The sequence below is a fragment of the Panthera onca genome, chromosome B2, assembly GCF_046562875.1.
Source record: "Panthera onca isolate mPanOnc1 chromosome B2, mPanOnc1 haplotype 2, whole genome shotgun sequence".
NCBI lineage: Eukaryota > Metazoa > Chordata > Mammalia > Carnivora > Felidae > Panthera > Panthera onca.
The window spans coordinates 135002067-135029176 of record NC_138343.1 but is presented as its reverse complement, the minus strand read 5'-3'; the positions used below and the strand labels follow the sequence as shown (position 1 = coordinate 135029176).

At 44.7% G+C, this 27110-nt stretch overlaps 1 protein-coding gene across 4 annotated transcripts in view; it reads right to left on the bottom strand.

Moving 5' to 3' along the window:
• Nucleotides 1–27110, bottom strand: part of PLEKHG1 (pleckstrin homology and RhoGEF domain containing G1) — a 229913-nt gene that overhangs the window by 103413 nt on the left and 99390 nt on the right. Inside the window, exon 1 of one of the 4 annotated variants that reach the window (XM_078447460.2) lies at nucleotides 9233–9656. The exons of 2 other annotated variants lie outside the window; for them this stretch is intronic. Coding sequence is in view for 1 of the 2 variants with exons in the window: in XM_078447459.2 (XP_078303585.2) it covers nucleotides 4620–4647 (28 nt within the window). In the remaining variant the exon portion in view is untranslated. Of the gene's footprint in view, nucleotides 1–4619; nucleotides 4885–9232; nucleotides 9657–27110 lie in introns of those variants that run through there. One more of the 4 variants, XM_078447459.2, reaches the window with a different exon arrangement.

Here is a 27110-nt window from a genome sequence, read left to right as displayed (position 1 = left end):
GAGCTTTACAAGGCAAGACAGAGCCCTATGCACGATGGGGGCTGAAGCGCGATCAGGATTTCCGAGTTCTGCTCATTGCTATTCTAGACTTCAAACATCTAGGCTGAGTTCCTTGGCAGGACAGTCATGGAAATCAAGAGAATGTGTTACGCTCAAGACCAATGAATAACTAAAATGACGTGGTTCCGTATTATACTGCCTGTGAATTTCTCAAAAAGGGGAAACCAACAGAGACACTAAAGTATAAGCAAGAAGTTATTCTTTCAGCCAGCAAAGTCATTTAATACAGAGCCAGTCTTAGGTAAAGCCTCAAAGTTGTATATAAACAAATGAAATAAAACTTTTCAGAGTCGAAGTTATAAGAAATACACATTTACGTATCTCAAAGACAACACGAGGTATTTGAGGAGAATCGTTCTCCCCTATACACCTCTGAGATAGTGGATAGCTCAGTGGATAAAAGCCACCAGATAGCAACACGAATTTCCGCCTCTGGGTTTTTCTAAAATACCAGTGTGATTCTTGCATTAAGGGCAGAACTGCAATCCCACACGTTCCTTAATGCTCAGAGTATTCATTCCAGGTAACTTGATTGTCATAATTATCTGCAGCTCTTTGGTAATAAAGAAGTAAAAAAAAATCATACTACCATGTTAATTTCTTAGTGTAAACCTATGTACTATGGTTATTTAAGAAGCTAACATGAGGGGAAGCTGGATGAAAGGTGTCAAAGAGCTCTGGACGATCTTTGAAACTCTTCTGTAAATTAAAAAAATTCCCCAAAATACAGAGTTTAAAATATCGTGTTACCACTGAAGAGGCAGTTAAGTATCTGCACAAGAAGATCAAGAGTGGGAAAAGATGTTTTGCAAAAATGCTCTTGTTCCAACAAGAGGCGAGGGGTTGAAAGAGAAAACAAAAACAAAGATTCTTTCAAGCTGTAAAGTCTGATACTAAATATTTAGGTAATTTACTAAGGGTTTCCTATGCCAGGCAATGGAAACTAAGAGGACAGTTAATGCAGTTAATAGATAAAGTACCCCAGCTCAGTGGTGACTCCAGAAATTTCTACATTCAAGGGCAAGAGCTCGCCAGTTTTGCTTGAGGTGTTTTTGGTTGTGCTTTTTATACAAATGCAGCTGTTTTTACCTTTAAGGTCTGCTTTTATTTTGGTGATTTAGTGTGGAAGATGAAGGAGATTACGGGGTTGGGCTACATCAGTTGGAGAGGGGGCTGTTAGTTATCCACCAAAGTCCACGCCCTTCTTTAGTGAATAGAGTTCCTGTTGCCTACACTTCCCAACCTTCCCACCATACATAACAGCGTGAAGGTCAAGTTCTCTTCACCAGTGGAAGTGAGAAGTGCCTGTCTGGGGGTCCATTTCTCAAACATTTACCATCATTCCTTCACATTCTTTAAAAAAAAATTTGGGGGCGCCTGGGTGGCTTGGTGGGTTAAGTGTCCGACTTCGGCTCAGGTCATGATCTCACGGTCCGTGAGTTCGAGCCCCGCGTCGGGCTCTGTGCTGACAGCTCAGAGCCTGGAGCCTGTTTCAGATTCTGTGTCTCCCTCTTTCTCTGCCCCTCCCCTGTTCATGCTCTCTCTCTCTCTGTCTCAAAAATAAATAAACGTTAAAAAAAAAAACAAAAAAAATTTTGTTTTTAATGTTTATTTTTGAGAGTGAGAGAGAGACAGAGTGTGAGGGGGGAGGGGTAGAGAGAGAGGAAGACACAGAATCTGAAGCAGGCTCCAGGCTCAGAGCTGTCAGCACAAAGCCCGACGCGGGGCTCGAACTCACAGACCGTGAGATCATGACCTGAGCTGAAGACAGACGGCCAACCGACTAAGCCACCCAGGCGCCCCTCCTCCACATTCTTTCCCTTCCTCCTGGAACCCAGATGTGGCAGGGACCTTGCCTGAACCCCGAACATGACACCGGGGCCCTAGAATATGGTAGAACATGAGGGCAGAAGGCGCTTTGCATTAAAACTGGGTCTGGACATGCCCTGAGCTACCATACAGAAAAGTCTGGTTATCCTGAAGCTGCCATGCTGGAGAAACCACGTGGTAAGACCACACTGGCATGCAGAGAGATGCTTATGGAACCCTAGCTGTTCCAGTGCCTTCTGTTTGCGTGTTTCCAGCCACAGCACCAGCTGCGTGAGTGAGAAGCCTTCGAGTTGACCCCAGCCCTGTTATGTCTGACTGCAACCTCACAAGTCCCTGATTGAGAACCACAGAGCAGAGCCTCTCCTGAATTCCTGACTCACAAAACCTTGAGAGATTACAAATGATTGCTGTTGTTCCAAACCACTAGGCTTTGGAATGATTTGTTATGCAGCAAGAGATAACCGGAACAGTCTCTATTATAACAGACTAGCTTTACCATAATATGCCACTGGTCTAACTCTGCATCAAAATTACCCTTAAGAAGCAAAAATCAAACTAAAGCCTCCACATTCATTCACATGTGTCATTACTCCTTAAAATTTTATATGTGAAAAAAATTAATAGAATGCTCAAAGCTGAACTGTGAATCAGAGACTCCAGTTTCTGATTTCTAGTCCTTTATTCCTTGTACTTGGATATAGATTCATAAAACAGTAAGGCAGAAAAGGACCTTAGAGATCAGGAAATGCACTTAAACATAAGCTCCCTACATAAAGCACATGGTTCCAATGTGCCAAAGGGCCGACATAGTGTGCGTGTGTGCGTGCGTGCGTGCGTGTGTGTGTGTGTGTGTGTGTGTGTGAAGGACTGATTATATACCCAACTGTGTGTATAGAAAGAACTCAGAGGACCAGCCAGAAATTAGGTGATGACATAACACTTCCTCTCTTGGCTGGAGGGTTTGCATTTCTGCCCGGGCTCTGTACCACCAAGGTTGGTATTATAATCTTTGGGTTTCAGGTTTCCTCACGTATCAGTTAGGTGGCTGGACTGCATGATTTCCTCAGGTCTCATCCAACCTTTGGGATATGAGTCCAACCCTGAAATAAACAGCAAGTCCATTCCTAGCTGGAATCACAGCATAAGCAGTAACTGCAAAGTAGCAATTTTCTTCTAGATCCTACCAATGTCAGGTCTTAGCTGATGAAATATATGTCATCGACTCTGCCAAGGCTAAAAGTCTCTACTTTTAATTTAGATTAAATAATAATCTATGCTTCAGCTTCACTTTGAATAGCACCTTCCTGTTAGGATGGAAATATCAGTTTCAGGGCAGTAACTAACAATGATAGCTGTACATTAAGGCTCTGTCGGTATTGAACACACTCAGTTCCTAAAACATCTCTGCACAGTTGAAAGGGAGGCATTAGGGTAAATAACATTTGCTGGGGTGGGGGGGGTGGGGAGGAGGAGGAAGAAGAGGGGAAATTCAAGGGACTAACAATAGCACTCTGAGTAAATAAATCCCTCCACAAAGTACACTAAACATTTTCTTAGAGAAAAAGAGGAAGAGAATTCAAAGTGTCAACAACAGAGATCTGAGTAAATATATCCATCTAGGAGGTACAATATAAAACTATTAAATGTCATGTCCTTTCAAATCCTTATGGGCGTAGAAAATCATCATAATATACAGTTTAGTACAACGTGTGGCTTGTAAGACATGTGTACCATATGATTCCAGTTTTGAATTTAAAATGCCACTTATTTATTATCCACATTAGAAAAAGATTAAGGTGGTGTATAATAAAATATTAACACTGGTTTTACCAAGTAGGAAAATGGAGGATTTCTTCCTTTGATATTTATCTGTAAATATCACTTTCCTCCATATGTGTATTACTTTTACGATCTGAAAAAAGTGATGTGAGGACATTAAAACTACAACATCAGTTTGTATGAAATATTTAAATATTTTAGATCAAAGTAATTGATTTTTATGTTTCTTAATGAAAAAGGATGCTGAATATATTCTTGCAAATATATTACTATCACTAAATCAAAATCAAAATCAAACAAAATAAGATCAGAATCCAATGTGCAACAGTGTTGAACACACTGCATGCCTCCTTCTCCCCAATTATTCCTCCTAATAGAAGTATTTCTTGCCAATAAAAACTCCAAATGGAAACTGCATTTACTTAGTCAACTTTGGGTCCCTCTAGACTCAGACTAAATTTCACCATTACAGTTGCTAAGCGTAAAATTTGCAAACCTTTATCCCCCCACCCCCGCTCAGCCTGCAATAAACCTCAGAAAGAAAGCACATTAAAAGACTGGGCATTCAATACACAACGACCTGGGATTCTAGTTTTCTGCCCAGAATCACAAACTTCAGCTCTCTGGACATTTCAACCTAACTTTAAGGAAAGATCCACACCAAACCAAAACAAGGCAACAACCATTTAAGACACTGCAGTTCAGATGGAGAAGGAAAAAAAACAAATCACCTTCCAGACTAATTCCATGGTTGGATAACTTTTTTCCATGCATCGCATTTATAACAGAACAGATGTAATATATCCCAGCAAGCCGCTGTCCCTGCACAGTGTTGTGAAGGACTCCCTCCCGCCCCCAACTCCCCGCGACAGTTTCTCACCGCAGTGGCCGGTCTCTGGCTGCTCCAAGAGGACATCGGCTCTTTGGACACTTTCACGGTTAGCACCTACCTGTGCTCTTACCCAGGCTAAGCCGCATCGTCTGCCTTCAGCTGATGCAGTGACCTCACTGGGAGCTCAGTCAGGTAAAACAAGAAGCCTTTACTAGTCCGTGCAGCTCCTTCCGCAGAAATATTGCATGAGTCAGCTTTTATCTCTCAAAACCCAACACACAAAGGCTTTACAAAAACCTGATTTGCAACTTTCTCACTGCCTTTTTCCCCCTAGTGTGCAGACCACAGACTTCAGCATCACTAAGAGCCTTAAATGAAACATGACATCATTCAATTGAGAAACAGGACAATAGACACCACTGTGGGTAACTTGAAAATGCACACTTCGCTGAGCAACACCCTGCGACAGCCATTCTTTTGTGAACATCAAATACAACCCACACTCGCCTAAAGCTGCTTGGGCTTCACCTTCCTGGCTCCGGCTACCATTCTCATTAAATTCCACAAAAGAATCAAGATCTTTGGAGCTCTGATATTTTCAAGTTCACTTCCTGAATTATAAGTGTGTTTCACAGTAAATGGACACATCTTTAACATAAGTTTTCAAGTGAAGTTTGCAGGTGGCAGTGAATCACCCAGTTGGAAGACGTCTGGATGTTTCGTTTCCTTTAACAAGATATTTAATACAGTTTTAAGTAGGCAGAGTTAAACATGAATCTATTTAAGCTTCATTTAAAAAAACAAACAGCATTGGGGCGCCTGGGTGGCTCAGCTGGTTAAGCGTCCAACTTTGGCTCAGGTCATGATCTCACAGTTTGTGGGTTCGAGCCGCTCGTCGGCTCTGTGCTGACAGCTCAGAGCCTGGAGCCTGTTTCGGATTCTGTGTCTCCCTCTCTCTGCCCCTCCCCCCACTCGTGCTCTGTCTCTCTTTCTCAAAAAGTAAATAAACATTAAAAAAAATTTAAAAAGCACTTAAAAATCCATCTGAAGAAAAACACTGAAAATATAAACTCAAAGGAATTTCTTAGATAATTCTTATAATTCATAAATATGAAGTAGCAAAGGCAGGATGATCGGACTCCAACCCTTTAGTACAAGAGAATTTCAAATTATTTTGGATTTCAATTTCCATAAGGCCATCTGTCCTTCTTAAAATGCTATGTGTATTTTTACAGAAAGACCCAAAAGGTTCATATTTGAAAAAGGTATCGAGTTCTTTAGATGAAGGGTCTTCAGAAATACAAACTGTTATTGAAAACTTGATATGACTGCACCACAGAGCTAAAATTCAAATTATGGATTATGTCTACGTACAGACACGGAAATCTACACTATTTCAAAAGATCAAATCCTTTAAATAGAAGTTCCATTTAAAGCATTCATTTGGGGTCATGGAAAATAATATGAGCTGAGCATCTTTAATACAGATATTTCTATCAGACCTATTACGTGATTTTAAGCTAACAACATAATAGGATAATTTGTTTTAATGGCGATTTCCTTTCAAATAAGGCAGGACCTATGTAAGGCCACCTAAGTAAGCCATTTTGATGGAAATTGACCCGTCCGTTCAGAGGACAACTTTTAGAATGATTTCTCTTCCACAAAATTCACCAGTTTGATGGAAATCACTAAATCACAGATGCTAAAAAGGCAGTTTGTGAGGAAGGGTCCTCCCCGGGGCTGTGGGGACTCTCTTAATCCTCCATACTGAGCTCCACAGTGATATCTCTTGCCCCCCAAATAACGTCCCCTAGACCCTTGCCCAAAACCTCCGTTCCTGCTTAGCTAAGAGTCAGTTCAAATCTTACAAGCTCCACCAAATCTTCCATAGCAACTCCGGCCCCCTGCACCTTCCAGTTGTTAAATGGCTCTTTATTATACTTAGAGTATCACGTGGTCTCATAGTTCGTTATTTTCTAATGGTCTCGTTTCTACCCTGGACCATCAGCTTGCGGAGCTGGGAACCTTCCTATACTGTAGATTTGATCTTCATGTGGAAGATGCAAAAATCTAAATTCTCAGATGGGGGTAGTACATATACAGAGGCTCCTGGCTTTCTCCTGACCCATGTGTTTTGGGTCCTTACCTTCAGATCACAAGTCTTTTATTTTCTACTACAGTATTATTGTACTTGGATTTTTTTTTTTTTTTGCCAAGAGACATTTTTTAAAAGCCATTTCTGAGAGATGCTGTGTACATTACAAGACTGTGTCCAGTGTGGATGCTGGGCAGTCTGTAAACTTCTGCATTAACCAAGTGACCCAACCTGTAGGGCAGCTTTGAAGTGACAGCACAGGGCGTATTTGGTCCCATGGGTTAGTCATTTGTTAGTTCACCTGTGACTCCTGTTTTAGTAAGTAAAGATCTTTCCTAATTCTTGCAAGTAACTGGAACCATTCTCTATCACACCTGCAAACATGGCTGGTTCATAGGATTTTGAATCTAAGCTTTGAAAATCTAACTTAAAAAAAAATCTAGCTTTTTCAGGGCAGGGAACACACACACACACACACACACACACACACACTTTTTGCCTTTATATTTATCCCAGTACCAAGTGTTTGCTAAGTGAATTAACAAATGAACAAAGCATAAGGCTCAGGGACCTAAGAGCAGAGAGGAAAAGGGAAGGGAAAGGAACATTCCTGGAGAACCATTCAAGGCTCTTTCACAGCTGAGGGCAGAGGAGCCTCCATGTGTGTGTGCCTGGGTGTTTTCTCAAGGCCTCTCTGTGTCCCACCTTACTCTGCCATGGCTTTGCTTTCCGGTTCTTCTCATCTCATGTCCCACACATGGAGTACACGGGCTGGCACCCACTCTTGTAGGTGCCCTGCTGGACCTCTGTGCACGGAGCAAAATAAATCCCAAGACACGTAAAAGGCACAAACACTGGCATCCTTGCTGCTTCCTCCTGTAGAATTTATTTGCCGATATCAAGAGCAGGGAAAAGGGCTGTTTTTGCTCAGCAAAGTCTCTTTGTAAGTGACAGAGAGATGGGTTGCAGATATATTGCACATTCATGCCTTGTTAGGTGAAAGAGATACACTCTTACTGGAGAGCAGCTCTTGTTATTCGCTTGCAGCACTAGCTATGCAATTAGGAAGGACAGGGGCTATTCACAGTAGCCCCACCGGGGCTGGGGGCCCAGGGGTGGAAGAACAGCCCTCACAGGACAGGTCTACAGCACTAACCAGCCAGCAAGCCAAGTGCAGTCCAGCCTTGTGGCCTCATTGGAGGAGGACCAGAAAGCCCCACTATTTAAAAACGTCCTTTCCCAGACATCTGCCATAGGGCATGCACTTCCGCTATGAGAAACCAGGTCTTTTGGTTTAAGCTAAAAGTTGTCAGTGAACATTCGAATCTATCCCGGGAGGGTTTATGGAGTCATTGCTACCCTAGTATGAATTAGCCTGTGCACGTCTGCGCCCTCCCCAGGAACCGTACAGGTCTTTTAGGAAGGAGGCCACAAGGGGACTGTCCAGGAGGGCTCGGAAGGCTGAGAGGGGGAGGCTCAGAGAGCGTGTGGTTCTAGGGACTTAACAGGGTCTGACCTAATTGCGATCCTCTGGTGACTTTGCAGCCAGGCAACAGCTCCAAGAAGCTGGGCAACAAAGGGTGAAGGAATGTCCTGGAGAAAGGAAGCAGTGCAAAGGCACACACACTGTTTTTTGAACGCAAGAGAAGATTTTTGCTTCCTAAAACCAATACCGGATAAAGCAGATTTAGAATACAATCCTACATTTTCAGATACAGAGGTGCTAGGAGTTACAAGGGGGTACTTCAAACCACAACTAATATTTTATACACAGCATGCATGTAACAATATAATTGCTGGGAGTGGGGAGGGGGGGCTGTTTATCTGGTGATTTAAGATCTTGCCATTTCCCAAACTGGTGAAACCAACCATTTTCTAAAAGCACAGGACATGGACAAACAATTCTTAAGGGTTTTTTTTTTTTTTTTTTTAGCCCATTAGAGCTTTTTTCTTTGATAGAAAAAGGCAGATTACATTTTTCTGAGTGCATACCACAGAATAAATATGATAAACACTCGAGCCAGTCGCCTGCCAAGAACTGCCACATCCCCACTGATGTCCCTTAGAAGGATACACTGACCTTCCTCCTGAAAATGAGATGTAATGTACTAACACCCTTCTGCATTGCAGGTGTTTATTAAAAATCTATATACACTCCTCCAGACCGTCTACTCTAAACCCAGAAAATGTCACTAGCCATAAATTCTGCCTTGCGATTGTTATACAAACCAAAGTATATACTTTGTGAAACAAACACAAAAGCTAATCTGGTTTTTTCTTTCTCAAAGATGATTTTCAAAGTGAAATAATTTTAATCGTGAGTTTATCCTCACAAATTTAAAAAGTGGTTGCTCTTAACAAAAGGTACAGATGTAAGGCAGACAAAAGCACTTACGTATAGGGGAGATTAAATGCAGGTATTCTTTTTTTTGTTGTTAGTCCTGGAGTATTGAACATAATAATAGAAACCAAAGTATAAATAATAAATGGTTTCCAGTACTCAAATCTTCCAACTGAAAACAATTCTTCACCCCCTACTGCACTCAAATGTCAGTATCGAGTCACGGTCATACGAATTTTAGAAAAGAAACACACAACGCGTACTATTCACACTTTCTCACAGTCACCCTTACCTTGCAATCAAGTCATATTTTCAGGTCTCGGTCATATGTCAGTCTGCCATGAAAGCCAACTGAGATTGCCTAAAATCCTGCTGTTTCTGGAGTGTTCCTCCATCGGCTCATTTCTCTGAGTCTAGGACAATCATTAGCTCTGTTTTTCACTTTGTTCTTTTATTAGGCTATTTTGGTCTTTATTGTCCAGAGACGATGAAATCAAGTCTTAGTTATTTCTGAACTGAACAATTTTTAGATATTGAGCAAGCAATATGTTACAAATAGTCTCTTGCTTTCAATAGTAGATCAGTCCCATCTTTGAGGACACCATGGGAGGACTCTCTGTGCTAAGCACAATGAACTAATTATCCCTCTAAGAATGCAGTATGTTTCCAGACACATTTTTCTCCAGGAGATAACACACATCTAATCCATTCATAACGAAAGGCATTCAACACACTCTATACTTTGGAAAACACTCTTTAAAAAAAAAAAAATGTACTTGAACTTGTAGGAAGGGCTTGGATACTCTATTGATGTCCTGCAGCGCTGTTTTCCAAAATAATAATTTAAAAAAAGAATCTATTATTGTTTCAGAGTAACAACCGTGGGGGGTTCATAACCTTTATGTGAACTGGCAAAACCATTTCAGATGCTGGCAGAGAAGAGAGACAAACCCCCTGGCCAGCCGTTTCTCCCCACGGCCGTTAAGGCCACGGAGTGACAGGGAGGGACACAGCCAGGTAGACATCACCAGTGGCACCCCGAGCCTACAGACTCTGTAAAGCAGTGGTGGGTTCAGAGAGACGATTACTGAAAGCAGCAGAGGTGAGGACTGAGGCTTGCGAGGGAGACACAGACAAGCTGCTCGAAGCAGCTATGAGTCTCCCCTGAACTGGTTCTGTATCTTCCCCATGGTAAGTGCCATCCTTTAGGGTGGCCGCCATCCATCTCCTCCCCCAATCCCAAGGCCACCTTCAATGTCACAGGGGCTGAGGGCTTACCCTGTCAGAGCAAATGGATTCATTACCGGGGAGGCGATCTAATGTCTAGAACTGAAGTGGGGTGGGATGAGCTATTCGTTTGGCCTCCGGCACCGAGTCACCGGCCCAATCCCATCCAGGCAGAACTTTATAAAAGGCCAAGGATAGATCCCATTCCAGAAAAGCAGAACTTAGTCTTCTCTCAAGGAGTTGCGACGATTTATTCCTTTCCAGGATTTTTTTCTTTTTTTTTTTGTTTAACTAAAGAAGGCAATGAGGGCTGCTGAGTGAGATGATATTATTACAAGGATCTTAAACACCCACCTGTTACTGTGGGTACTGATCTTTGCCTGTTAGAGCTTCGGCACACACACAGCAACCACCTGCTGACCTTTCTTTTCCCTTCACACCTTTTCTCGACTTCAACAGCAACAACCACCCCCCTTCGCTGGGCTGGGGACCTAGCCGACACCAGGTTCTGTGCTGGCTCGGTGAAGGGACGCTGGCTCTGCCTTCTGGACGTTCCTGCCTAGCGGGACTGGACGAGCATTAGATAGTTAATGACAGGTGGGAGGAGTGTTAGGCATCAGCTGTCACTAGAAACTATACATAAGTACCTGCTTCGTTTTCCTAACCTGCCTCTGCTCCTATTTTCAGGCTGCCCTTCAAGCGATATTAACATCGGATGGTACCTTCATGTTGACGGTAAAATCGAGCTCCGTGAGGCGGCCTTCACTTAGGTTCTCCTTTCAGTCTTGGAGAGTGAGCTCCGTTGGACTCATCCTTCGTCTTACATTTAATTACTTGGTAACCAGGCGGAGAGCCAAATTTGCTGGAAGTTTTTGTGAGTCTAGGCGCTTGCCTGCTTCCTAGTTCCCACAGAGATACATGAAGTAACTTGTTTATGTTGAGAGAACAAAGGAAGGGAAACAGAGCTCTCTGTTCGGCTACAGGTTTAATCCTAATTAGGCCAAGAAACAAGTGTAACCCAATTCACTTTGGTTTATTCTGAATAGAAATCTTTGAATCCTATACCAGCATAGGAAAGAAAAACAGAAAAGAAAAAAAAAAAAAAAAAAGGAGAAAAAGCCAGAATATTCATACTGGCGGTTGAGAGGTGGGATTGTGGGGGAGACCCCTCATTAACCCACTGATTTAGTCTCTACATTTTCTTTAATGAATACGTATTGCTTGTGGAATCAAAGCAGAAGAACAAAGTTAATTTATGTGCTAGTTATTTCCCATGTGCTGACGCCTCCACACCCCCTCCCCCCTGATCTTTTTCTGCCCTGCTCTGCCCAGGTCTGCGCCCTCTGCCCCCTGCCAGCTGGCTTTAAGCTGGGTTTGGCTCACCGGAAGCCCCAATATCATGAGGTAGGAGGAGAGGGAAAGGGGGGCATTTCTTCCCACGCCCTGGCTGATGAGGGGTCTGGTGGCAGCCAGCCTCCATGGTTCTGGCTCTCACTGGGCTCCTGTGTCCCTTGGGGGTCCCTGTGGGGTGTCTCCAAGAACGGTGTCGGGCTGCCTGCTGTTGCTTCAGTCTCTGGGTCCTTTACACCCTTGCTGCCTCCTTTGGTCACACCACCGTTAATAAAGTAACCCCTTCATTAGAATCTCCACTTGAGGGGCGCCCGGGTGGCTCAGTTGATTCAGTATCCGACTCCGGCTCAGGTCATAATCTCACGGTCAGTGGGTTCGGGCCCCGCGTCAGGCTCTGTGCTGACAGCTCGGAGCCTGGAGCCTGCTTTGGATTCCTGGGTCTCCCTCTCTCTCTCTTCCTCCCCCACTCCTGCTCTCTCTCTGTCTCTCAAAAATAAACGTTAAAAAAAAAACCAACCTCCATTTGAACCAGCTGAGCTACTTCAGTTTCTTGCCAGGTCCCTGGCTGGTACAATTTTTTTTTTTAATTATTTTTAAAATTTATTTATTTGGAGAGAGAAAGCGTGAGTAGGGGAGGGGCAGAGAGAGAGAGAGAGAGAGAGAGAGAGAGAGAGAATCCTAAGCAGGCTCTGCACTGTCAGCACAGAGCCCAACATGGGGCTCGAACCCACAAACTGTTTGATGATGACCTGAGCCGAAGCCGGAAGGCCAACCAACTGAGCCACCCAGACGCCCCTACAATTTCATACTTAACTCCAGAACCTCTGGTCTGAAAAGCTGATAGCAGTTGGACTTCCCATGCTTAGTCAGAATGCTGACCATCAGGTTTTTACTGGGTGGAATACTGTCAAATCTAAGCCCTTTTTTGATTTATGGCCTGCTTGATTCATCTCAATGAAATACACATTTGCTTAGAACCTACTCTATGCCAGAAATATATTTTTGAGTTTGCTGTCTACTGATATAATTCATTGCCTCAGCCATATTTATTAAGGAGCTACTATGTGCCAGGCACTGTCTTAAGCACAAAAAGATACACCAATGAACACTTAACAATTCCTGCCTTTATGGAGTTTATTTTTGAGTAGGGGATATATGGATTTTAATCCTCGGAGAACAGTACATCAATATTGGAAAGATACTTTGAGTTTTTCTAATCGAATCCCTTATCTGGCGTTTAAACAATCACTTAAGAGTAGCTCCCCAGAGAGGCCCGGTCTCTGCTTGGGTCCTGTTAGTTACTGGCGATTTGATCCCTGCTCAAAGAGTCCATTACACTTTGGGCGGTCCTAATCTTTAGAGTATTTTCTCACCTTTGGCTGAAGTTCTTGAACTTCTGCAAGGACCACTTCAGGAAACCTAAGACAGATCACACCTCACCCCCCATTTTGAAGTTCCTTGATTATTTGAGATGCTATCAGGTCTCCCACTCGTATTTGCCTCTTCATTCAGATGTTTATTGAGTAAGTACCCTAAGTGACTCCCGGAGGCAGGGTTCAGTGGGGTGGGAATGGCTTGTTGTCGCTTGCGCTGCGGAGAGTGTGCTTAAAAATGGTGCCACCCTGTGACCACCTTCTCCACGAGTCTCGAGATCTTGCCTTCCTATGGCTTCCACCAGAGTATTTTCAGAATTTTAATCTTTATGCCAACTTACTACTGTAAAAAGTGTTGAGAAAGACACCATCCCTCTGGGGAGTAAATGTTCTCCCTGCTCCTCCTAGGCCATATTTTTAGAGGCAGCAACAACACCCCGTCTCCAAAAGACACAGAATGTGGCCCCGGGAGACAGACCCCGGACAATCACATGAAGGAATGATGAATTCTATATGAGATGTGTGCTATGCAAGGAAAGCACAGGGCGCAATGGAAACACATCAAGGGGGACCATACCTGGTTTGGGGCGGTCAGGGAAAGCGGCCTTGTGGGAGGGATGTGTCAACTAACGTCTGAAGGCTGAGAAGAAGCTAACTTGGGGAAGCCAGGCAGAGGGAAGAGAGAGACCATCCAGGTGGTTGCACGTCCCGTAAGTGCAAATTGCTGGTATACTTTCCATTTCACCCACCGTGGCCACTGGAGCGGACATTTTTGCCCCCGGACAACCTCGTTTACAAATATACTGTTGCATTAAGTAACTAGGGTTGCATACTTCTTATTAAAGTATGTTCTAGTTTCTTTCCCTACTCTGGGGTGATCCCATCCTCCCATCTGAATGTACCAGCCCCTCTCTTCTCGACTCTTCTTCCGCCCCTTCCAGACACTGGGCGGAGCTGCCAGGGCAGTGTCCGTGACTCCGTCCTTGCCCGACCACTTGGACAGGGCCCCTTGTAAGGTATGGTTACGGCGTATCACGCTGTAAATGTCCCTGCCCAGCATTTTTATCCAAGTATAATCAGGTTAAAATGAACATCAGAGGAGCCCTAAAACAAGAAGGGTCACACCTTCTTGGGTGGAGGACAGAATGGGGGAGGGGGTCCCCCCACTCTGTTTGTCTTTACTACTTCCAGGGGGCTTAGGGATTGACTGCGTGCATTTGACCCTTGAGCACTTCCCAGGACCAGCGGGTCACCTTTCCTAGGAGATACAAAGTGAGGGACAACTTCCTAGTGCCGGTGTGCCTCCAAACATGACATCTGCTGGGGAGTCTGTGACAATTAGGACATAACAAGATGGCAGACGCCAATGAACTAAGCTGCCCCGAGAGTACCGGGGAGCTAATTTCACAAGGATCGTCGGTTACCACCCTAGCGGTGTGAGAATAAAAGTCACTCCCCAAACGGAACTTATTCTATGCAATCCAAACCATCATTTACTCCTCCTGAAATGATGGGTGGAAAGGACACAAGGCCCTGAGTTGAGATGTGTGGAATCTCAGCTCCACTGACAATTGTGTCCTCTTGGGCAAGTGACCAACCTCTCTCTAGGTCCCCAGTGAAAACGCAGGAGTCTACGAGATTTAAGAACGCTTCTAAAATCTATAAGCCTAAGAGTCCATGGCTTTGGGCGGTATGTTGACACGATGACCCACTTCTTAACGCCACACATGGTGTCTCTTGAGGCTCTCATAGAATTTGAGGATCTTAAATGTGGCCCCACTATTATGGTCAGATAACCATGAATCGACACAAACACCAGGAGCATGTGGCATTTGTATAGGGAAATCGCTTAAAATTACCTACGATCCCTTATGTGACAGAATTTGTGCGGGTCCCTTCGCTCAACAGAGCAACAGAAATTCCCCACAAGAATATTTAACAACATCATCTGACAGTAGACCATGCTTTCTATTTACTCACCGACATCATCTCTACTTTCTGCAAAATTGCAATTCTGGAGACCGGGTTAGAACATAGATTATGAAATAGCACATTTTACCACAGAAGTATATAATTTGGGGTTGCATCCCTACTGAGTACCTGCCCAAAGACGCTCCTGGAATAGTGGAATAGTGGTAACGTAAAAGTCAATGTAACCATACGACTGCAAAAATTATGCTCTTATAACACACAGATAATGACAAGCATGGCTAGTTCTAAATTATCCTAGGAGCTCGTATACTTTCCACACATGCAATCATGGTGATTAGGACAAATTCACTGTAATGAGTGTCCTGGTCAAGCCTCCGTGGAAATTGGGTGGAGAGAGGGGGACAGAGGAGGAGAGAGAAAGAGAGAGTGGAAGGGAGGGAGAGGGCAGCTGTAACATGTCAAGCAACTTAGCTGTGGGGCTCTTCTATGGAAGGGAAGAAAACATAAGAGGAAGGGAACCCTTTCCCCGTAGAGAGAGAGAGGTGAGCACCAGCAGCTTGGGATGGGGGGGGGGGGGGGGAGGTGGATGGCCAACCGCAGACTCTAGATGTCTCAGGGCAGGGGCTCCTGGGAAGGGAGGCATTCTGGACAAAGGGCAGTGACAATGCAGTCAGGGGGAACAGGGAGCCAGGGAGGGAAATAGAGGGAAAGGAGTCGACGGAAAGGAGATGAGGTCTTCTTCCTGTCCTGGTGGGAAGGGACACTGAACCGGCAAGGTTTAATCTTTTAATTAACGTGACTTGACCCACACCCCCAGGGCTGGTGCGGCCTGGCGTGAGTCTCCCCTGGAAGCTATGATCTGAGGCTGAGCAGGTAGAGTGTGAGGTGAAGACTTTCTTTCAATTGATGAACAACATTTTTAACATCAGGATATTTCCCATAAAAATCCAGATTGTTTTTTTTTTTTTTAACTTGGGAAAGGAGAGTAGCAAATAAAGGAACAATTAACTAACGCCAGTTACCACTGGTGGTTCCTTCCTGCTTAGCAGCCATGGGGGTGCTGAGCTTGCTCCCTTTACGCTGGCTGCGTGCTTTCCCAGTCTGTCCCGGTCCCCGGCACCCTTTTCAGTACTGCGCACGTCCCCTCACCCCTTTCCATGACCTGCCTGGCCCTGGAGCCTGGGAGCACTTGACTCTGAGTCACATACACGACCCCATTTGAAGACTACACTGCATACTAGGTTAGTAGTCCTAGAATGACCAGATTACCGGAAATAATCTGGCAAGGACACTTTACTTCTCGACGGTTTGTAAGTCATACAAAAATGAAACGTAAAGTGGGGTGCCTGGGAGGCTCAGCCGGTTGAGCGTCCGACTTTGGCTCAGGTCGTGATCTCACAGTTCGTGAGTTCGAGCCCCATGTCGGGCTCTGTGCTGACAGCCCGGAGCCTGGAGCCTGCTGCGGATTCTGTGCTCCCTGTCTCTCTGCCCCTCCCCTGCTCTCTCTCTCTCTCTCTCAAAAATAAACATTAAAATATGAAACATAAAGAATGTAAAATATCACTTGTCATTTCTCTCTAAAAGCTTGAGGGGGAAGAGATGCCATAAGACGAGAAACCACCGCGGAAAGATTTAGTAAGGGGAGTGTGGGCAAAGGTTTACAGTGGAGGGCGAGGAACATGTCCCTCGTAGGTCAGGAAATTGGAATTGTCTTTACCACTTAACCTCATCAGCTCTCATTTTTGTTTTTCCACCCCTGTTATTAATCAAAACCTTTCCCCTTCCAGGTCTCCGCAAACCTAGCCGTAAAGTTTAGACTTTGTGCAGGGTCCTCTGTGAAGGAACTGCGAAAGGAGAAACAATTTAATCGGTAATTCTGCCAAACCAAACGCGCGAATAACTGGTATCGTAAGTTTTTGACATTTAAAAGCCCTGGGACGGGAAGACAAAAACCGTGGCCCCAGAAGGATGCCACACTCCGTGCTCTGGCAACACGTGGGGGTCCCTGCCATCTACAGACCCTTGTACAGCTATGGAAGCGGGGAATCTGTTGGTGATACTCTTCTGAACAAGCCAAGGTCGGCTCTAAATGTCAACATTAACATATCATATCCTCGCTTCATAAAACATTACTTCTGTTGTAACTCAGAATAAAAATAATAGGGCAGAAGTTAAGACTTAGAAGTGGAGATCCCAGGGGCGCGTGGGTGGCTCAGTTGGTTGATCTTCTGACTCCCGATGGCGGCTCAGGTCATGATCTCACGGGTCGTGGGTTTGAGCCCTGCGTCAGGCTCCGTACCGACAGCGCGGAGCCTGCTTGAGATTCTCTCTCTCTTCCTTTCTCTCTGCTCCTCCTCTGCTCTCTCTCTCGCTCAAAATAAATAAGGTTTAACACCAAAAAAAAAAAAAAAAAATGTGGAGATCCCAGTACCATCAAAATAAACAAAGGCTGTAAGATTGGGCAAGAAAATGGGAGGAATAAACAGTCCCCCTAACTTGGAAGGGCATTTGTGCATTTTGATATTGAGCATTTAAGGAGACACCCAGAGGCATGAGTTAATCATCTGCATTTTTCCTAGAAAGGGGGAAAAAAAAAAACCCCATCCTGCACCCTTTACCAGTGTTTCTTTCTTTCTGAACGCTGGAGATAAAAATTTTAACACACAGAGGCCTCAGTGAGGATTTGCGGGCATACCCAAGTCTTTCTGAAGAAGAAATGTCTCTGATATGTGATATCTTCCCTCAGGAGTACCAGGAGGAGGGAATGGGTGAGGGGATAGGAAAACAAAACCAGCTACTTTCCCCTAATCCTGATGTGGCAGAAAAGCCGAAAGCTAAAAGCTTCCCTGAGGGAAAAAGATTCTAGACTGAAGTGGATCAAGAAAGTCTAACAAACTTCAGACTACTTAACTCGCTTACATGGCACAATTGTGAAACGTGTTTACGAGGCCACGCGTTTTCAGCACACCTCCTAGCTGCCCACCTCCCCCCCCCGCCCCCCCGCAGCCCCGGGGGGTTCAGGCTCAGGTGGGCCTAGACATTGACGGTGAGGGCCACAGCAAGTCTGGGGAAACCCCACTCCAGGCCAAGTGAGGACAGGTTGGCACCCTTGTCTTTTTTCTGGGATGCTTCTCTGGAAAGCCTGAGAGAAGAAAGGGTTAGAGAGCTGAGGATTCTTTCTCTCTTCTGTGTCAATAAATCCCATTCCATAGTTTTATTTTTTAAAAAAGTTCCTCTAGGGGTGCCTGAGTGGCTCAGTCGGTTAAGCGTCCTTTGACCCAGGTCACGATCTCCTGGCTCGCGAGTTTGAGCCCAGGCTTGGGCTCTGTGCTGACAGCTCGGAGCCTGGAGCCTGCTTTGGAGTGTGTGTCTCCCTCTCTCTCTGCCTCTTCCCTACTTGTGCTCTCTCTCTCTCGAAAATAAACATTAAAAAATTTTTAAAAAGTTCCTCTTGAAGATGAGCTAAACCGTGTATAATTCATGAAAATGAGTGTTTTAACAGCACACCTTCCAGATATACTTTGCATTTCATTCTTTTGTAGAAATTCAGGGATTTTAATGTATTTAGATATTTTAATACACCAGTTACCATATGGTCTTGTCAACCAAATACTTGACAAATGAATTCTGTGATTGTTAGTCCACACTCTAAACCAGCATTTTTTTCAGGGCACAGCACCTCGTAAGGTTATAGACTGAAATGTGTCCTCCCTGCCCCCAAATTCACGGTGAAGGCCAAAGTGCCCTGGGAGATAGGGCTTAAGGAGTTAATTAAGGTTAAATGAGGTCATAAGGTGGGGCCCTAATCTGATAGAACTGGAGTCTTTTTAAGAAGAAGAAAAGACAACAGAGGTCTTTTTCTCTCTCTGCTCCCACACAAAACGAAGGCCGTGTGAGGACAGAGAGAGAAGGCTGCTGTCCACAAGTGGAGAAGAGAGGCCTCACCAGAGACCACCTTGCTGACACCCTGACCTTGGACTTCCAGCCACCAGGAATGGGAGAAAAGAAATGTCTGTCATTTAAGGCACCCAGTCTGGGGTATCCTGTACGTGAGCCTGAGTAGATGAATACAATCACCATCAGCTTGTGTTTTCAATAAGCAACCCGATTGCTGGGCCCTGACACTAAATCGGAATCTTTAGGGACAGAGCCTGGAATGGGCATTGGTCACTAACTCCCCAGTGATTTTTGTCATTGTAAAGGTTGAGGGTCATTATTTCGGGGGGGGGGGGAGGGGCTCAAGTCTGTACCAGCTCCCAAACCTCTCCCTCAACCTCCCCTATTCCACCACCCCAAAGAGGAAAAGCTTATGGGGTCAGTGAAAAACTAGAGACCTCAAACGCTTAAAATTAGGCTCCCCAAAAGGGGGACAGAAGCTTATAAATAGAACTAGTCAGAAAGGTTGGAGTCAGAGGCAAAGGACTTTGTAGGAAAATTCGCTTCAGTTTCATACTTGGGCTGGTTCTAGAAGGACGTGAGGGGCCCTTTAGACCCACATGAGATCAGTCCAATTCCACTGCAAGGAAACTACACAAAGATTTTGTGTGAAGCAAAGGTAAAGTTAAGAGAACCTTTGTGCTGTGGACACATCCGCCCGCAGGGGCCAGAGAGGTTGGTTGGACACTGGGGTTCATGCTTGGGAACCTGCTGTCTCCTCCCTCTCCTCCAAGAACCAACTAAGATGGGGTTTTAGCATCCTAAGAGCTAAAAAATGGAGTTGGATTACCAACCATTGAGGATACTTTCAACCCTGAAATTCAAGGGCCTATAGAAAATAAATATTGGCTACTGTTAAAATCTTTTTAAAATCACTCATGAAAATCGCCAAAGTGAAGATTCTACTAAGTCAGTCAAACTAATAACACTTGAAATTAATTGAGTTACATTGTCAGAAATAATAATATATAAATAAGCAAACTGAACGGCACCAAATACATTCAACTATGCAAAAATGCCACACAAAACTCTGCAAGTCTCCTAAAATCATGATATTAAACAACCATCAGACACGATTTTAAAAACAGCATATTGTCTGGAAGGTGGGCCCCAAACACTAGGATATTTTTTTCTTAAAGTGATTCTTTTTTTTTTTTTTAAGTTTATTTGTTTGGATAGAGAGAAGGAGAGAGCATCTGTGTAAGTAGGGAAGGGGCAGACAGAGAGGGAGGCAGAGAATCCCAAGGAAGCTCCATACCGTCAGCACAGAGCCTAATGAGGGGCTCGAACGCATGAAGCATGAGCTCATGACCTGAGCTGGATGACGCTCAACCGACTGAGCCACCCGGCTGCCCCTATTTTCTAGATTAAAAAAAAAGAAATACTACAAGAAGTACCCTTCAAGTGGAATAGGGCTTTTCTAATGGACAGAATAAAATATTTCAGGTATTGAGTCAAAATCTAAAAGCCCTTATAGATAATTCCGTGTCTCCTAACTTGCTTTGATCTTTAAATTCTGGGAAGGAGGTCTCTAAGGAGAGAGGCAGTATGATTTTCTTCGTCGTGAGTCTGAAAGCCTGGGCGTGGCTGTCCCTCCCTGGCAGCTGGGACCTTTCCAAGTACACCAGTCATTTTCTCATAGGAAGGCCACACAGACAGGGAGAACGCTGAAGGTCAAAACACCCATCTAGGGGCGCCTGGGTGGCGCAGTCGGTTAAGCGTCCGACTTCAGCCAGGTCACGATCTCGCGGTCCGTGAGTTGGAGCCCCGCGTCGGGCTCTGGGCTGATGGCTCGGAGCCTGGAGCCTGTTTCCGATTCTGTGTCTCCCTCTCTCTCTGCCCCTCCCCCGTTCATGCTCTGTCTCTCTCTGTCCCAAAAATAAATAAAAAACGTTGAAAAAAAAAAAATTTAAAACACCCATCTAGGTGAAGTCCTTTGGTTTTTGCAGGCACAAAGGAGAGAAGTGTTGTCGATGGTCACAAGTTGAAGGGTGAATTATGGAGTGAAATATACCTAATTTCAGATCTCGGATCTATAACTTACCGTACAATCATGGACTTGAATTTCAATGAAACTCGGTCCCTTTAAAATCAGGGACCATCTTACTTCACAGGGTTCCCATTTGATTTAAGTGATAGGGGACTTAAATCCACCACGGGGCATGGCACCAGGAGGCATCCAATCACGTTAGTTTTCTTCCCCTCATGGATAGACTACCGTCAAATGATTAAAAAGAACCCCAGACGCAAATAAGCCTAAACGCATTATATTCATTTTCTTCTAGTTATAACACGGTGTTACATGCATCCGTAACCACAACCGACGCCTTCCTAAAGAAAGCTTCACGAACGGGAACCTTCAGTAGGCTGCTTGCGTGTACCGTGCTACCAAGTGGTGGCACCAGAACTTGAACCCAGGCAGTCAGATTTCAGAGCCTGCCCTCTGCCTCACTATGCAATTCTGCGGGATGTGTCCATTCACACCACAGATTTATAGAATTAGAGAGCTTGGGACGTGGGCCTTGGAAGTTTAGAGAGGGGCCTCGGAAAACAGTTACTATAAATCTTTCATTTTGTAGAGGAAGAAACTAAAGCCTGGGAAGAAGATCACCCAAGGTAAGGTAGGCCGGTGGCTCTCACCATCAGAATCACTCAGGAGGCTTGCTCACCACGGACTGCTCGGACCCGCCCTCAGAGTGTGATTCTGTGGGTCTGGGGTGGGGCCTGAGAATCTCTCACAAGTTCCCAGATGGTGTTGATGCTTCTGGTCCTGGGAATACATTTTAAGAACCAATGACCTCGTCAGTCACTCTCTGAGCCAGAATGAGGTTTTGGCTCTTCTCACTTTGTATCTTCCCAGTAAATGGTGGCTACCAGCTGCTCCAGAACAGCGAGAGCCTGAGGGAGACTGGGAGGCCTGCTAGAGCAGTCCTGGATACAGTCATGGGATGCCCTCCTCCTTCTAGTTTAGCTGAGACATCTGGAAGCTTCTTTCTGGCCAGCAGGCACACTGCATCACGATTCACTATAATGCTGGTACTTCACTATGACCCTACCTACCTCTGTATCCAACCGACCTGAAACGATACGATCCTGCTTATTGCCAATAGTGAGCATTATTCTCACTCTGAGCTATTTACCAAAAACTTATAATCTAACGCTTGGCTCTTTCAATGCTAACCCTAGCAGGAGTTTTAGCAAAAGAAGCAGGGGTCATGAATAATTGCCAGTATTTATTCTCGGAAGAAAAGGACGATGGGACCATTTCAAAGTTTTCTTTTGTTTGCATTATAATTCAAAAGGATCTTTTTTGTTTATTTGCTCCAAAGAGGATCTTTCATTACGATCCCCGGTAGAGTGAACTATTTTGAAAGTAGGGACATTGTTTAATTATTGTTTAAACTTGCCACGTTTAAAGTTGCTTAGTGTTCTGTGTTGTCACAGGGCGTTCAGAGGCTTATGCAATTTAATGAGTGTAAGGTTGACCGAGCCTGACACACATGGAGTGTGCCCAGAGTGCCAGCCAGCTTTAAACATCATTGCTCCTATTATTTAACAGAGCCCAAGGGTTATTTACTAGCCCATTTGCTCAGGCAGGTAGGTAGGGTGAAATGGCATGACCCGAGTGAGTAGACAGATCTCAAAACCAGAACTCTCTCTTCCCCGTTAGCAAGGGGATTTAAAGAGCATGACATTCAAGAGGCATTTAGGGAGCATCAACATCTATGAGGTAATTATAAGGCCACCCACAAAACCTCCCAGGACTTAATACTCGGTAGTCACTTACTGAACCAAAGCACCTTTTCAGAATACCTGCTAGGCACTAGACTTTCAGGTAAGGGTTCTAAAGAACATTACCTGGAAAAAATTATTTTCTGAAATAAGCATAAGTCCATAAGAAGCGGCAAGAAAACAAAAAACTATACAAGGAGGTCTCCTGTAGCCCTCACCCAGTTTCCCCCAATGGTAACGTTTTGCGTGACGATAGGACAGAAACAAAACCAGGATGCTGACATCAGTCCAGATCATGAAGGTCATTCGAACTTCATTAGTTTTAAGGTGCACTTTGGTTGTAAAGGACATAAGAACAAAGGGAAGAAACAAAAGGGAGATGTAAAGACAATGAACACGACTGCCAGTGTCGAACCATCTGGTGGTACTAAATAAGACTCTCCTTGAAAAAAAGACCTTTAAAAGATTTTTTTTTCCAGAGACTATGCTTAAAAATTATAATCAAATTAAAAGTAATCTTTAGAAGCCCCCATTATTGTATTCATTATAAGTTAGTCTTATACCAAGTCATTAAAGTCATTAAAGGTTCCCCAAGTATTCTTCCTTGACCATTCTTGTATGTATGTGTATACACACACACACACGCACACGCACACACACACACACACACACACACACACACATACACATATACATATATATTTGAAAATATTAAAATTGAATATTTTAATTAGCTGGAATAGGTAAGGTTTTATTGTGTATCTTATTTTCATCATATACAGTCAGGTTAGGAAGTCAAACTAGGGCGCCCGAGGGGCTCAATTGGTTAAGCATCCAACTTTGGCTCAGGTCACGCTCTCGCGGTTTGTGAGTTCGAGCCCCGCATCGGGCTCTGTGCTGACAGCTCAGAGCCTGGAGCCTGCTTTGGATTCTGGGTCTCCCTCTGTCTCTCTCTGCCCCTCCCCTGCTTGTGCTCTATCTCTCTCAAAAATAAAGAAGCACTAGAAAAAAATTAAAAACAAAAAAAGAAGTCAAACCACGGATAGGCCAACAACTTCCTTCATTAACAACTATCTTTCAAAATTGACATAACACAAGGTAGTTCACAACTGACCTCCCCGTTTGATGCGTCTGCCAATATTTGGTCTTTAGCTGCAATATTTTTTTTAAAAAGGAGCAGCAGCAGCCCACAAGAAGAACAAAATGTCTTCAGAAGCTCCTAAGAAGCAGATTCTCTGAGTCCATCCCAGAAGTACTTTCCTAAGCAGGTAATGATGGGGTGACATATTTGATTATTCGCCCTAAGAACGCCGCTCTGGTATTAGAAACCAAAAGCAGCACTTTCCTTTTGCATGGTGGGGATCCGTTGGCGTGGATCTCCCAGCAGCAAGGCCAGCCAGAGTAAACAGATGTTTCACTAGGCAGAGGACCCAAACTCCCCTCCACTGTACAACCCCCGCTGGGGTCATCTGAATTCCAAATGACCAAGCAGAACTTTTGCGGAGAGCTCCCCCCCGCCCCCCTTCCAGGGCCAGCCCTAGGCAGGGCTCTGAAATAGGAGAAGCTTGCCCTGGACCACACTGGTGCAGCTCCCCCAGTCCCCCGGGCATCCCTACTCATCCCAGTGGAGTGTCCTGAAAACCCCACCTCCTCCCCCCAAACACCCCTGCCCACCTGGGACTCTCTCCTTCAAGGGCTGGTGCCCTAAGCTTGGCCACCTCACAAAGATTCTGAGGACACTGGGACAGCGTTCAAATGAACTGCCCAAGGCACAGAGCTTGAGAACTGCAGGCCTGACTCCAAGTTCAGTGCTCTCTCCATTGCCTACAGTGTGTTGAATTGCTCTGTAGGTCCAAGTGGTTGGAAATGTACCGTTTGATGCATTTTTCTTAAGTTCAAGAATTTACAAATTGTGATGGTCCTTACTTTTTCAGAATCAAACCATCAACTACATTCTATTTCAGCTTGTAATTTTATCCTTTGAAATACAACAAAGTCTTCTCTTTAATAACACGTAAAGAGAAAGCCATCTCTGTAAAAGCTTTCAAGTGGATTTCGAAAACCTTCATCACATACCGTCAGCGGACTCCGTGTCATGCACACTAAGAATACCTTTAAAATAGTTCCCTTGAGACCTCTCTCTCCTGCACGGAGTTTTGTATCTCTGGACTTAAAAAAGCGCTGGCAAAAATATGCTCATGAATCAGGGATTCATAATTCAAACTCTGGTCGGCTTAAGACTCCTTCCGTGCATTTTGCATAGAGATGTTGTTCAGGGACGCAGCCACAAAGTGAGCTCCACGGGGCTGAAGAAAAACAGACCACGGGGAACATGCACTGATGTGTCCCCAAAGACGGGAGAAGTGTATGTGCATCGGTGTATGCGGGTAACTAGTTATTCAAAGCGCTTCCGCGCAAGATTAACGCGTCTAAATGTCATCCTCTGACTTCAAACTGGAATCTGCAGATTATTCCAGAGCTGCCGGCCCAGTAGCCCTGCAGGCCTGAAGTGGCTCGCGGCTTCAGGGAGAGGAGGAGAGACCTCGCTCACAAAACCCTCTGCTGCTCCCGCCCACGGCGCTACCGAGGGTCTCTTGGTTTTAGGGTGAATTTCACTGCCACGCTTCCTCGACTTTCAACTGAAATCATCAAAGAAATAATTTAAAGGACATGTGGCCTTTTAAAAATAGTTACAAAGGGAAGTGGTTCTAAAACATTTTCTGTAAACTCAATTCGTCCTCATCACAGCCTCGATACACAGCCAGGGCTTTTGACACCATTTTAGGTTGATAACCAGTTTTCCGGACTCCCTGCGTAACTTATATAGGTGCCCCAAGTTCACCCAATTGGTTGTGAAAGTCGCCAAGAAAACCATCCATTCGCACCGTTAAGGTGAAAACTCTAAATCTGAATTATTATTTTGATGGGTCTTCTCCCTTCTTTCTTCCCAAGTACTGTGACTACACTTGGTTACTGTACAGACATTTCCTCACAAAACCCCCCTCCATTCAAGAAGGGCACACTTCGTTTCCAGAAATCTTCAGCAACCGGATAGAATTCATCAGAGAAACCGGACGGTCAGATCTTTGCAAAACAACAGCGGTGAACATTTGAGCGCTTGCGTTTGTCAGGCACTGTTGTGAGCACTGGAAAGGCACTGTTTCTTTCAGTCCTTGTAAGAACTTGATTCTCCCCATTTCAAAGATGGGCAGTTTGAGGTTCATGCGAGCTATGTAACGCATCCCAGGTGCTACTGCTGCTGAGCACAAAGCCAGGGTTCCATCAGATCTGCTTAGTCCAGTGTCAGTATTCTCAACCATTGCCCTGTACTTTAAAGTTTCCAGGAAGGGGAATCAGAAGTTTTCTTTGTGAGGAAGAAATGCTTTCTGCAGTCAAGGATCCTAGCCTGTAGAACAGAAACTACAGAGTGATTGAATATTTCTAGTAAATGCCTCACATTTTCTACATCCTTAGCGCAAATAAAGGCCAACTAAAGGCGACGACTCAGCAGCTAAAAACCAAAGGACAAAGACAAACAAACAAACAAAAAGACAAAGGACAATGTGCTGTATTTACAGTCTTTGAGGAGTTTCTCAAAACGGCCAAATATGAAAAAGTACATATGCAAAAACGTCAAGCTCAATTCAAGGTCGAGAAGCATAACGCATTGAGCAACTTCTCTGTAACCAGAATGGAAACCGGGGTCAATTCTCAAGTAGAACAAATATTGTTCTTTGGAACGGAAACTTGTTGCTGAATCTCACCATGGAGCAAAAGGCTTATAAACTTTTGAAAAAATAAGGTTCACATGGAAACAAAAACACAACAGGAACTCCAATATGGAGCCTACCAGATGCTGTGTGTCCTCCCAATTCTTTTAAAGCCATTGTTGGCCATTAAAATGTCAATGTAGGAATCATGAAATACCAATAACTCTAGTATTCCAGAGGAAATGTTTATGCCGAAGTTTTTAAACTTTGGTTTTATAAAGACTTCCTAGCACGGAAGATAGATGGAAGCGAGAACGTGGAAGTTTAGGCAGCTGCGGTTACTAGGAATTGACCAGAAAGCATCTAAAAGACAGGATTCAGTCACGAGGACCGCACGGTACCAGCTAATAATGAGAGCTGACACTTCCCGATTTCTCACCATGTGCCAGGGGCCATTCTGCAGGTTTGTTAAAACGCACGTCATTCTCACACGTCTAAGAGGTAAGCGTTGCTGGCACCCCTATTTTGCACTTGAGAAAAGGGAAGCACTGAGAGATCCCGTAATGTCCAAAGTCATACACCTGGGAAGCGGCAAAAGTGGCCTCAGAACCAGCCGGTCTGATGCCGGGACGGAGACATCTCCCACGGCTCTGATAACTCCCTGTGCAAAGCTCTGCGCAAGGGGACGGAGACTGTCCACGCGGAACCAAACTCACGGGGGAGAGAAAACAGTTTCCGCCATGTTCCTTCGGCAAAGTCTCTTAAGACTGGACTTGAGGTGCCTCTCTCTGAGGGCCCACCGTCCTGTTGGAGAGTCAAAGCTCCCCGGCAAACAGTCAGAAGCCGGTAGAAAGATGAAGACAAGCAAAGTAATAACTACGTACAAAGAGGTGCCGGTTTGGTGGGGAAC